The 13,820-nt window shown below is 42.6% G+C and overlaps 1 protein-coding gene across 1 annotated transcript; it reads right to left on the reverse strand.

Moving 5' to 3' along the window:
• Positions 1–525: 525 nt before the first annotated feature.
• LOC306785596 (coiled-coil domain-containing protein 6-like) lies at positions 526–12,801 on the reverse strand. Its single transcript, XM_079280024.1, has 9 exons — positions 12,495–12,801; positions 11,293–11,442; positions 9,447–9,575; positions 8,875–8,978; positions 8,160–8,320; positions 6,308–6,464; positions 5,275–5,375; positions 4,283–4,404; positions 526–2,520 (listed from the first exon to the last, which is right to left on the reverse strand). Exons 1-9 carry the CDS (start codon positions 12,738–12,740, stop codon positions 2,326–2,328), a joined length of 1,365 nt encoding a protein of 454 aa, XP_079136150.1. The 5' UTR covers positions 12,741–12,801; the 3' UTR covers positions 526–2,325.
• Between the last annotated feature and the right edge of the window lie 1,019 nt (positions 12,802–13,820).

Genomic DNA, 13,820 nt, shown 5'->3' on the forward strand with positions numbered 1-13,820 from the left:
TGGAAGACACACACACACCGACACAGAATCATGAGTCAATGGAGCTGCCGAGTGTAAGAGGCTTATCACATGATACGGCCTTGTTACATTAGATAACCACCAGATGCGGCGTTGGTACGGATGTGGTTGTCTTCATCGGCCAAGACGGAAATAAAAAAATACTGAATTGATCTACAGCACATATGATAATGGGTGACAGGTAGGTTTTTGTTCAGCATGCCCAGTGATTTAGAAACTTATGTTATGTTTGGCAAAACTGTATCTAACACGAGGAGCAACAGATTTATCAGAAAAGATTGAACTAACCAGAGATATGAAGCACGGCGTCTGTGCTGATGTACTCCACATAGTCGGCCTTAATGCAGAACGAAATACACTTTCTGTATTTATTAATCATATACAGACACAAGTTAATATGTATGAAGTAGTGTACACACATTGAATGCTACCAAGTAGTGTGTGTACACTACTTGGTAGCATTTAGATTTGGCCAAAGCAGAAACACAAAAGCTTCTTACCTCCAAACAGTAACATCCAGTCGTATCTGTTGTCTTTTCCTGCACTACATAACTTTAATACCCCCACCTTGAGTTGTTTAAAAAAAAAAATTTTTTTGTTTTGCTCTTGAAGAAAATTTGTCATTTGAGTATGAGTCTTTTTTCTAGATTTAGTTAAACACTAAAGAACAAGGGACTCAAAAAGCCAAAAATACTGCTGGTCAGTGCCAAACTCTGGCTGCAGCTTTAAACTCGTCACCGAGGCCGCCGGGAATGTCGTTAGTCTTGCAAGTACACGGTCATTAACTAAAGTTTCAGACAAGAAGAATATCTGACCTGATGATGGTGCTATAGATGACATGTCAGGGGATCAAAGTTATTACAATTCATCCTCTGGGGACCATGAGCATCTCAACCAAATTTTCATAATTCCCAAAGGATCAATGTCAGCCTCATGGCTGCTCTGGGAGAAAAGTCAGGGGATTACTTATGTAATAAGAACTATGGCATTCTATTATTTCAGGTCTTAACGTATGGTAGTAAGACGACGATAAAACATGGACGTTTTGGAGTTTGGTGGGACCTCATGAAGGAAACATTCCAGTGAAGCTAAACACACGAAAAGATCAATCTAATTCAGAATCAGTGCACCTGTTAAGATCATAGAGAACAGGGTCATTTCAGCAGTTGTGAAGTCTACAAAGCTTGATTATCAATGTTTCACTCTTATTCTCACAAAACAAATAAGTAGCAAATGTGTTATCCATAGAACCGACAGGTAAGAACAGAGGTCATCATCTCAAGAGCTTTAATCATACATAGAAATTTAGTTCACCAGTACCATTCACGTAGAATGTTTTAGCAGTATGTATATTTAGTGTAAAGAGCGTTATGTTTTTTTTTCTGATGAGGAATATCCACATGGATGATAGCTTTCAGAAATACACCAGAGACAGAGAGCGAGAGTACATGACTAAGTTGTAACACCTCAGACTACATTTTTAAACACCTCATAAGGCGACATTTATCTGTGGTTTATGTACCAGTGTCCATCCTTTTTTTTCCTTTTCACTATAACTGAAGAGCAGCAGAGCCTGAAATGCTTTCAGAAACTAAATAACTGGAACGAGCTCGGTTTGATCAATGCCCTCTAATGGAGAAAGTCAGAGCGAGGTTTCTATGACGGCTCTCGTTAACCTAGTCGAAGCTGCGTTAAGCTCGGGGTCGGGGTGACTTGTTGACACTGTTGCAGAGAGACAAAAAGGGGGGGGGGGCTGGGGTGAGCTGGAGTAGAGTACATTACTGCAATCGAGTGTCATATTACAGGCATTAAGAATCAACCACATCCATCAGTTCATCCACTTCTCTAGCCATACATCAAGCAATCCGTTGATTCAAACATCCAACCTATCGGAAAACACCACCATGAAACATACTATGTGCAGTTTGTGCTATCTCAGAAGTGCCACAACATCAATTTTCAACCAGCTAATGTCCCAGGCAAAGAAAACAAAAAAACATCATGTACAAGACGGACTGTGGAACAGATAATTGGCCTACAAATCCCCAGAAGTGATTATTTTTCAGTCCATCCATTCCTTTTAATAGTTGGGGTTGATTTGGCAGACGGCCGGCTTCACTGAGGGTGAGCCGCCAGTCTCGTTTCTTTTCCCCTCTAAGACATTTGAAGCGGCTTCTTTTGTGGAGTTGGTAAAGAGTAAGAAACTTGACTTCCGGAGCTGGTAATGATGGAAGCGGCTGTTTGCGGAAGCGTCGTGGCAATCAGCAGGCGCGCTCACGCTTAAATGACAAGAGACGGCGTGGCGCGTTAAGGCTGGGAGGGAGGCTGCTGTGCGGCGTGCTGCGACATAGCTGCCGGGGAGGACATGGACTGCACCATGGGCTGAGCTGGCGGGGGGAGCGGAGGCGGAGCCTGCTGGGCCCCTGAGTGTGTGTTGGGGGAGGGCGGGGGCGTTGGACGTTTGAATTTGTCAGGACTGGTGCTTCTTCGTGGCGAGGGCCTCTGTTTTGAGAAAGAGAAGAAATAAAGAAATTAATAAATAGGCCTCATCTTTTATAACAAACTAGTTTGATCAAAGATTAAAACAATAAAAAAAACAATAGAATACAAATAAACATATATGAACTGCAGAGTAATAATTAATAAATGTAAATGCAGTAATACTGACACCAGTGCAAAGTAGAATAGCAATCAGAGTGAAACTAAAATAGAAAAAGTAAATTACAACAACATTGGATTAAAAATCTAAAATGTATAAGACGTAACACTAACACCAGGGCCCAATAGGAACTAAATAACGTTATATTGAGAGGAATATTATCAATGATGATAAAAACTAATAAGTAGTTCGAGGCAAAGTGTAAAAAAGAGAGGGGAAGTTGTGACAATTATTTTTGTTCAAACTACAAAAGTACAATAAGATGGTGAGTGCTGAGGTTGCTCGTCTCCGTCATGGTTTCCATACTGAGCTGTTGGTTATAAAGAGAAAAGAGGTTCAGAGTAAAATGAATCTGACTGAGGTTCTGAGTTATTTCCTTGTTTAACTCCTGGGTGGTCTGAGTGGTGATGGCAGAGATGTGGACTGTACCATCCACACAGATCAAGAGAACATGAAGGGATGTAAAATACCACAGAGGGATGGGGGTTTACAACAGAACAGTGGGAAGAAAGGTTGAAGGAATGAACATCGTGCTGTCTTGAAGAAGACTTGAAACTAGCGATTGAGACCATAAACTCTTACAACTGAGGGAATAAATCAAGTGAGAAGTAGACTTCCATACAGTCAAACTTATTTTAGCAACCAGAGGAGTCGCCCCCTGCTGGTCAGGAGAGAGAATGCACGTTTATATCACCAAGTACGATATTGCATGACAGAGACTTAGGATGGAACGAGTGTTCTTCCTCTCGGTCGTCTCCGTGCTTCACAGTAAAGAGCCACAGTGATCAGCAGCTCATTTCTACGCATCAACGCTCATACGGTGCTTTGCATTGACTGTTCATGGTTGAATGTGGCAGTGTAGAGGGCGGGATGTGAGGCTGTGCACATTTACAGGTAGATTTGGGATTTATAAAAGGAAATAGCTCACTGGCAGACGTATGCAAGGTTTTATAAATCAAACAATTAGTGTGGATCCTATGCACTGACCCCTGAACAGCACAGCTGTAAATAAATGTAATATTTAAGCCAACAGACAGCCCTCAGACTAAGAGCACAAGAGCTGGCTCCTTTAAGTGTTGTTGCATGCTGCCAGTTATATTTTGGGAGGCCAGTTATGGCTGCAGGCTCAAGGACCTCTGAACTAACAGCAATAAGAAATATTACTGGTAAGATATGAATGAGATAATAAAGACGTACTTTAAGTCATGCTGACTTAATTGACACAGTTGATGTTATTCATAACAAACTAAAACACATCGGTAGGCTGGGGAACAAAGGCTGTAACAACCTGGTAGAACAGTGTGACTCAGATGAGGTGTGTTGATTCAGTTATTGCTGTGTTATTGAAAAGATAAATGCACAGCCGACTGGACCTTTGGACATTGATGGCGCTTTGATATGTTCTCCTTGGATCAATGTATGAGGGGGATATTTTATATGCCATAGCAACAATATCTGTGGGATGGCCAACCCAGTTTAAGACCTGCAAATCTTCACACCCATAAAGTTTTCATTGGATTTCTTAACTTCCTGGAATAAATGTTTGAGCCCTGGCTTGCAAACTCCCGACATGTGGTTTAGGAGGCGTGGGTGGATGTTACTTACGGCTACGGCATGAGAGGCGCTCCCGTGGACGTGCAGGGCGGGGGTGTTGTAGTGGGAGATGGCCGCTCTGGACAGTGTAGCTGGAGGAGTGAAGCCAACCGTGTGGCTGCCATACGACAGACCTGTGACACAGACAGGAAGGCAGACATATAAAGAGAAAGTTGCACATACTGTATGTGCTTTCTTTGTATTGAACTATAAATTCAACTCCTGGTAGCTGAGTCTGAAGTACTGCCATGTCTCTACTTTACACCAGGTGGTTTCCCAAGAGTGCTCTAGCACCTGCTCTCCGTTTTATCATTGTGCAAACATTTAAGCCGTAAACGGATATCCCTCTGAATCACGCCGAGCAGGATTGCTGGCGACATGACATTCAGCAGTGACTGCTGTATGAGAGCAGCGGCCAGGGAGCTACGCAGACATGCACCAAGAGGCTGGCCCGGCTACGTCAGCAAAATAAAACCAGCTCAGATAACAACACACACAGAGCAAGAGAGACGTCTTTCTATTCTCAGGTAGACTTTACTCCATTGTAGCTTTACATAGATGATAGTTGTTTGCTGCTTTATTAATGTTAAAGACATTAAATACAAGATTGTTGCTTCACAACCACCTTCTCCTGTGAGTCTTGATTAGATAAATGAATTTGGTAGTAAAGCACTTGTTATGCAAGCAGGATGACTTTTTATGATCCTGTTGATGTCCTCAGAAACAAAGGCTGCAGGTACCGTCAGTATTAAGGAAGCGATTAATCCTTCGATTGGACAGAGAATACGGTGCAAACATTATTATTTTACAGACACCAGTAGAGAGAGTGCATTTATGGTTTCACTGACCTTTAAAAGACTTCAACTTATCAATGATTGTTTGTTCCACATTTGACACGATAGATGATGGATTTCATTGTTAATCTCTGTTACAAAGATAAAGCTTGTTCTCAGGAAACAAGTTGTATTCATTTATATATTTCCCGCCATCTTAGATGTCCTTACCAGGAGAGATGGGCCGGCTGGAGCTGGGGGACGGGCTGTAGGGGATGGGGCTCGACACAGTCCTCGCCCGCAAGCCCTGCGCAGACATCTCGTTGAAGTACCTGAGGGCGACATGACCGGTCAACAAACATACAATAGATGTCGATGTGAACCCTCTGTGTGCGCAGGAATGCGTTTCGATATCTTTGGTTCTTTTCTGAAATAGAATCTTTTGTTATTCAAGGACCATACTGGTGCTTGAGAAAGCCGCAAGTTGATTTCATCAAGGTTTCAGGAGGTTTATGCAATTGTCATTTCAAGTACAACTTCATCAACATTATTCTGTTAATGTGATTAGGATTGAATCAAATATATAATGTACATTATAGCACCTTTTAGCTACAAAATGACAAACTGTACTTAAAAAAGCAGGAGCACAAAACAAAAAAGCATCGCAGACAAAAATAAAATGAACGCTGACATAACAAGCAATAAAGTGAGTGAAGCAGCCAATTAAAAAAAAAAGATAAAGATGAGATGATCTCATACGAACGGAGAAGGCGCAGTGTGATTGTGTTTGTGACTGTGTGTGAAACCTGAAGAGCCATCACTACAAACTCATATTCAATGTCACAACGGACCGGGGAACCATCTGAGGATCCCTTGGGTGCCTGAGCTTTAAGGGGAACGGCTGCCAGTAGGAAAAGGGATCCCAGATACGAGTCCAAATACTCTGTTCTCTGATAGAGAGAAGGCAGTCTTTGGCTCAAATGGTCCCGATAGTTCGGCTCTTTTTCCAATTACATTAAGCAAACACAGATCTGGCAACGTAAAACCAGGCAACGGCTAATTATTTTGATGTCTCACTGTATCAATATTGGCGTCTTTCGCAATCTTGGTGTCTGTGGCCTGAATGGAAACTGTGCGGCAGGACTTAGCAAGTGGCCAATGGAGCCAAATGCCTCTCCAGTACACAAACCACGCCTCTCTCAACAACGTCACTTGATTTGCTGACACATGTGATTTTGGTATTGTGACCCGTTTGATAATCTACCTCTCATCGTCCATCTCCAGACTGGATTCGCTCTCTGACAGTTGTCTGCACAGCGCCTCCCTGCGCTCCATCTCTCTCTGAAGCTTCCTCTGCAGCCGGATGTTCTCCTCCCGCATGTGTCGCTCCTCCTCGATGTACTGCGCTCGCTTCTCCGTGTCTGGGGGGGGGACACACACGCAGAACAAATGACATCAGTTGAGATGTTGTCAGGATCACATCCTCGCCACTAAACGTCAACATGAAAGACAACAGCATCCGTGCGTTTCATGTCAGAATTGCACAATACTGCGCAGTACTGGCAGTTGACTCAGCGTCTCAGAAAGTAGAATAAAGGATGGACAGACAGACAGCGCCCTCTAGTGGCAGAAACAAAGCATAGACAGAATAATGCTGAGAGAAACTTCCAGGCATGTGATCAGACTCGTTAAGTCATTTCTCTCAGATATAATTGAGCTGAATAAACACTTCTGATTATCTGAACAACAAACAAGTGTTTGACAAAATAACTTTTGCTGATTTGCTGTCGTACTGCGAGATGCTTCTACTATTTTGTCCACGTGTGTGTGCAAGTACACAGTGCTACAGGGTTTCAGAGACCAAATCAAAACATAAGCCGTCACTACATTTTTAATGATGAAAATAAGTGTCATCCTAAAGACAAAGCTGGTGCATATTTCTCAGTAAACATTGTCCATAGCTGCCCGTTATCTACAAATAACAAAACGTGTACCATGTTACTTCATCATAATGTCACAAGCAACAACGATCCGTTGTTACTTTGAATCACTGGATCAGTTTGACGCGTTCCTGACCAGAGTTTAGCTGGTCAATAGAGTTCCACTGATGCTCCCTAAAATCATAAAGCAAGTCATAATGTCACCAGAAGTGTTTTTGTATTCCAGTTTTCTTGCCATTTATTAATTTGACCTGTAGCCTTATCTTATCCCCGAACAGATGGTTTTTATCACTTCACACAACAACAAAGCTTTAATCTGAACACCATCTATAGACTTTAGATTGATTTTTTCTTTTTGAAAAAGGTATGGAAGTATACTTTAAGAGTCTTGAATCATCTATACTGTTGACTATCAATCGCAGTCTCTTTATGGTCCAAGTATCTTATCGGCGAGATAAAATACAGTTGTGACTGTTCTGAAAACTCCTTACTGGTGCATGAGTTTATAAAACAACATAGTGTATAGTATGTTTTAGTCTATTCCCAAATAACAGTCTATTAACTGCCACTGCCAGATAAAAAGAAAATGTTACAACAGTCCTCAAGAGGTGTCCTCAAATGCACCAAGGACACTTCTTAAATGGTACCCTCTTGTATTTCCATGCAAAATATATATATATATATATATATATATATATATATATATACACACACATACACACACACACACACACACACTAGATCTGGACTGGGGGTCTAGCTTGCTGTGCTAGTGTCAGACGGTCCTCATGTTGTATATTTAATAGACGGGCTTTTAGTGAAAGAAGGGGGGAAATGCTTTATGAGTAACATTGACTTTCATAGATGCTTGTTGTGCATCACTGTGCATTCCCACTTCTTCGTATACTTTAAGTATCACCAGGTGTAATGTGACCGGTGAATAACGAGCAGGTAGCAAAGACGTAAAGCATGTCAGACAACACCGGAGAGTATCCGGTTTCTTTCCAGTCTATGGAAAACAAGCCGTGTCTGGGTGTTGGGTGAGTTTGCCCCTCATACTGTAGCTCATCAGAGGATCCGTTTTACTAATCACATCCTTAATCAACACTTGAAGGCACATCTGCCCCCACTGAGCACACACTCCCTTTAGATCGTGTGAGTTGAGAGGCCACTTACGTTGCAGCTCGGTGGTGCGCAAGCTTTTCTTCAGCCTCTCCACCTCGTTCTTCAGGAAACGGATATGCCGCATCATGTTCTCTGGTGAGTCTATCTCCATTGAAATGTCTCTTGGGGAGGGAGGAGCTGAGACCGGCTGGTCCAACTTCTCTTGAAGGATTCTAGTTCGGAAAAACAAAAGAAAGAACATCGTTATTAAAAATGTATCAACAGAGATGATGGGCAGATAATTACATACAAAATCTGTCCCTTCAGGAAGAAATCAATCAGCCTACAGAGTTAGCGGATTATTGGTCATTTTACTTTGAAGTGAAGCTGAGAAACTTTCTGTTTTTGACGACAAGCAGGCATTTTGTGCGTCTCTCAGACAAAAAAAAGATCGTAAAAAACATTTACTAAAAATAGCATTGTGTGTGTCACCATGTTCAAAAAAAACAAGGCACTATTAATGAACTGCTACATTTTATATTGTATAAAATATTGTATTGTAATACTGTATTAAAACCTGTTAAATGTGAGGTGATGGCACAATTAAAAGGTTTAGTAATTACAGTGTAATATAAGTAGTTTTACACACTAGGGCTGAAACTACATCTACATGTATAGATTAGTTGATGAACAGAGGATCCACAAGATGTTGCTGAAAACAAGCTTTGAATCCAGGAAGATGTTTAAATGTCCATCGTGGCGGACATATGATATGATCATTCCGCACCTTTTCTCGGCCTCCAGTTTGTCCATCCGTTTCCACAGTCTGTTGACCAGGGCTTCTTGTTCCTGCTCTAATGTGTTCTCAAGATCGATCTTCTCCCGCCTCAACTGGAGAACAAAAGGAAGAGCGACATTCAGAGGTAGAAAATAATCCACAAGACTGCACACAAAGACACTGTAATGCGAAACCCAAGGTCTCTGTCCAGATAAGCTTCTCTTTCACAGAGCTACAGTCTCTATGCTCCTAAAGCTATTAGTGTTTCTGTGGTGAGGTTAAGTGACATTCTTGGGAAACATTAGTTGAACTAAATGTACAGTAACATCTCTGACATATACATTCATGAGTGAGCAGCAACAACAACGCATCTCCAGAAAGATCCTGTCATCACAACATGGAAACACATGGCTTGGCTTCAGCACACATAGGTTTGACTCACAGACCAAAATGTTCTTTCCAGCTAAAATTCTGTGGGACGAATTAAGGATGGTGAACTGTTGGCATCTCACAACACCACAACTGGACAGACATGTTCAGGGATGTAATGAAACATTCTTGCTCTGGCACAATTAGCATACCTGTTCCAGGGTTAGCTGCTTTGAGATGGTTTCATTCTCCATCTTTTTGATCTTTTTCATGAGCTTGTTGACCTGGAACTCCTGCTCCTGCTCTAAGTGCTGCTCCAACTCGGCCTTCTCATGCTGGAGCTAAGGATGGAAAAAAAAGGGAAAGACGGCGGATGAACAGAGGAAAAGAAGAGGAGGCGGATGAAACGAGAGAGAGAGAGAGAGAGAGAGATGAGAAAGAAGGAGAGAGGGGAAACGGCACAAGAAGAGGCGCACGGTGAGTCACGTAAAAACTATTCAATGACCACAGTGGACCAACACAGGTCATCACATTTTGCTTACACATTCAGAGTTTAGCAAAACAGGAAGCCAATGTTACCATTCTATCAGATGCACGGTGAAACTTCCCAGAGGAGTAAACGGCATAAAATAATGATTTGGCAAAAGAAAGTAACCGCCGTTGGCAGTCCACCAATACAAAGACAGGGTGCGGCTCAGCACTGATTCAAACTGGGATGGCTGTGTGATGAATTATATAAGCGATTACTCAGTACAGGGAATAGGATGCAAATCCATTCATAGGAAAAGACCGGAGAGGGCAACATAACCATTTCCATCATGCTACTAACAGAAACAGACACAAAGCAGGGCAGTTTGTTTTGACCAACAATGGCTGCATTCATACAGAGTCGAGTCCTGGCTGAAACAACAAGCCACCAAGTTTTGCCACACCCAGTGCGTCATTTTTCTTCCAATTAACACACCAACAATGTCAGGTATTGTTTTGATAATTTGTCTCCCTACAGACACCGACCAGAGAAATTTTATCTCACTTGGGTTCTTCTGTAAATAATACATGAATGGTGGCACTGTGCTCATGTCTGCATAATGTACATAATAGTGCCTCCAAAAGGACAGATCTAAATTGGCACATTGCAGGATTTAAGAAAGGGGGACACAGTATCGCTCATAAACTGTGCTGACAGGACATCAAATACCTGCTGATGTATCATTTGGCTGCTCTAGTTCAGACAACTAAAGTGAAAAGTCCATCATGAAAAGTAATGGTGGGGAAAACGCAAGTCAGAAAAAAAACATGTTTACAAAAGTGCTTCTGCACGGGAGCATTTTACGCCCTATAAAATAAACGACCACATTTGCTCAACTCTCCCTCAGTCGTCACAAGAATACAACATTTTAGTTTACAGAATACATACACGTGTACAGACACACACACACTTTGGGCCATTTGTCAGCACCAAGTCGACGGACAGAGACAGGTCTGTTTCATTTCACGTTGAGTGAGAAGCAAGATCACAAAAAAAAAAAACAAGTCCATCTGTATGACCTTAAACAGGGGCTGCCGAGGCATTTCATGTATCCCTTTCCAGACTCCCACTTCTTTGCAAATCAACAAACCATTAGTCAGCCTACAGCCAGCCATTGAAAGTGTAAGCGCATGCGTGTACGTGCTGTGCCACTCTGCAGTTGGGAAACTAAGATGTGGAAAACAGACAACCAAATAACCGGCATAAAGGGAGGCGAGTAATTTGAGAGTAATTTAGAATAGCTAGCAGCCACAGTGAAGTCATCTTGAGCCTTTCCAGGCTTCAGGAAAGTACCAATACAGTTGATGGTAATGCAATAGCTGCTGTGCACTGATCCTTGAGGTTGGGTGCATCGACACCCAACCCTGTAAGCTCAAGCTGTACACGACAACTGCAGCCATTTGCATTACCTGTACATCAACCAGGGTGAAAAATCTAACTGATGTTAGGGTATTCACCATGGTGCCCGGTACAAACAACTTCAACCAGTGTATCTTCAACCAGTGTATACCCCCCCCCCAATCACTCACATTCATGAGTTTCCGAGACAGTTCATTGGTGAGAAATTCCTCCTCCTTCTCATAGTTTACCGCCAAAGTCTCCTTCTCCTTCTGGAGGGCCTGGATCTTCTTGAACAAGGTGTTGCTGATAAATTCCTCCTCTTGCTCCGCTCTTGCTTGCTGCAGGACAGAAACAAATGAGAGACAGTGGCAACATCAGTGACGTACACTCTCCTGACATCGGGCACATCACATTTTTATCCTGATTAAATTGACCAGCGACCACTAACCGTGCTGCAAAATATACGCACCAATCATACTAAATCTACTGCAGTGTAATCTCCCAGCCAAACAGGAAGCAGGATGTTTCCCCTAATGACTCAATGGGTGTTGCAGTACTGCCAGTGAGGGGAAGAGTGAAACACTGAGGAAACGTGTGGGACAGCTACAGCGGCTAGCATTACAGTATGATGATACGTATGTCCTTGTTGGTACCAGTCTCATATCATCCATCCCCGTTCTTCACAGACCTCAACGCTAAAATACTGTTTTGCAAGCCGGTAGAATTTGTCAGTTGTTGAAGAACAATGAGGGGGACAACAGAAAGCAAACTGCTATCTGAGCCTTACACGTTTACAGAGGGTGCACTGTGGCTGACTTGCATATGAGCCTGGCATTTAGCTAGCCCGCTAAGTTTGGCCTACATACTTCCCCATCTATCCAACAGATCGGTTACACATTTTATGAAGCTGTGGCTGATAAACTATGACGCATAGGTCCATGCCAATGCTGCGAGGCTATTCATTTACCGTATCCTCGTCGGGCATAACGTGGTGACAATGTCTAGCAGTGAGTTATCAGATGACCAAATTGCTAACATCCGTAGGTAACTTGCATCGTGAGGTGCCCACCTCATTTTACCGCAGTTCAACGCAACGCTACCCGTTGAGCTAACGTTAGCAAATGATTAGCATAGCTGTCCAACCACCTAGCAACGTTAGCCCCACTGGCTACATTAGCAACATATTAAACTAGGGTTAGCTAATGTCAGTTGAGCTAGCAAAACACTAGAGTGTTGTGATAAAATACAGATAGCATGTCCACGTAACACTTCAAATATGTCAACACTGGCTATTTAACGGTAAACAAACAGCATTAGCCATCGCCAACTTGCTGACAAATGTAATACAATAAGTGGTTAGCATGTAGCTAAGCTAGCTAACGTCACTCACAATGGTGACGCTAGCTTTGCGGAGGTCCCGATTCTCCTCCTGCAAGGCTTTGCACTTGAGTTTGAACGTCTCCAGCTCGATTTTAAGAACTTTATTCTCTTGCTGTAAGGAGGCCAGGCGGTTCGTCAGTTCCTCCAGGCGAAACTGTGAAATGACTACGCTCGGTTTCCCCGAATTTGAAGACATCGGGGTGGCCGAGCTGCTGCCCGCTCCGTCGGTGTCGCTCTCGCTTGCGCTGTCGGCCATGGCTGTGCGACAGTGTGGAGTGTGTGTGGGGAGGAGGACGGAGGCAGCTGCAGCGATTGTGGAGCGCAGACAGCAGAATGGTACACCGTGTGACCTTGCGCTCGCGTGTCGGCATAGCGCCACCACCAGGATGTCTCCAGTACCGCGCGATGCATCCACGACACATGACACTGGAACCTTTAATTAATGCATTTTGAGCTGAACAACAAGAGCATTTAACTGTGCCCTGTCTTGTCTACTCATTTCATTTAAAAGGTGGATATTCCTAAATGCATTTGTGTTTATTCAAAGCACCACAAAGAGGTGAAAATATGGGACTGATCATACTGTGGGAAGATTTGCTCTGTAAAATAAATAGTCAGTAAGTGGAAGAGCATTTCTCTACTGTGTTCCACCTCTAAGAAAAGACTAGACAGTACCACTAGTATAAATATTTTCTTGTCCTTTAGTAACAACAAATTATACATCATCTGCATAAAACATACATTTAAAGTGGGATATGAAATGTTAATACATCATACATGTGAGAGGCAAGACTTGGTTGGACTGCTTTGAAATAATGTTTACTTTGTATTATTTATTGTGGGGCGTCTGAGGCTCAGGGGTTAGAGGTTATCCTCTAATCAGGGTTGGTGGTTCGATCCCAGACTCCCCCTGTCCACATGACAAAGTGTCCTCTGGCTTTGTAAATGCAGTCCATTAATTACTTATTCAACACAAATTAGCAATATCCTCATGGGGAAACTCTTGTTTCCTGGCCCCAACAAGGTGGTCCAAACATAGAAACAAGCAGCCTTGGACATTTTTTGCTGAAGGACACTTTGGTGGATACTTGGAGGCAGCACATAACTCTGAAGGGCAGTGTCTCATCACTTACATAATAAAAAAAATGTTCAAGGACACAAAGACAAGACAAGAGAAACAATTGTATTGCGAAATCAATGCTTTTTTATTTTTAGGATTTTTTATTTTTTTTAAAGACGTCTGAAACATTTGTGGTGGCATCATTGCTGCTATAGCCTCTAAAAGACCTTGAATAACCAAAGTGCTAGAATAGTTACATTTCAATGGCTTCACTCT

This window comes from Melanostigma gelatinosum (genome assembly GCF_949748355.1).
Source record: "Melanostigma gelatinosum genome assembly, chromosome: 12".
Lineage (NCBI taxonomy): Eukaryota > Metazoa > Chordata > Actinopteri > Perciformes > Zoarcidae > Melanostigma > Melanostigma gelatinosum.

Bases quoted from the DNA above. Each gene is read 5' to 3' on its own strand.
- LOC306785596 (XM_079280024.1), bottom strand. From the start codon at position 12,740: ATGGCCGACAGCGCAAGCGAGAGCGACACCGACGGAGCGGGCAGCAGC. The intron at 8,979-9,446 runs GTATGCTAATTG...TTTGTTCTCCAG, and splicing joins AGCAGCTAACCCTGGAACAG to TTGAGGCGGGAGAAGATCGA. The intron at 4,405-5,274 runs GTAAGGACATCT...TCTGTGTCACAG, and splicing joins CAGCCGGCCCATCTCTCCTG to GTCTGTCGTATGGCAGCCAC.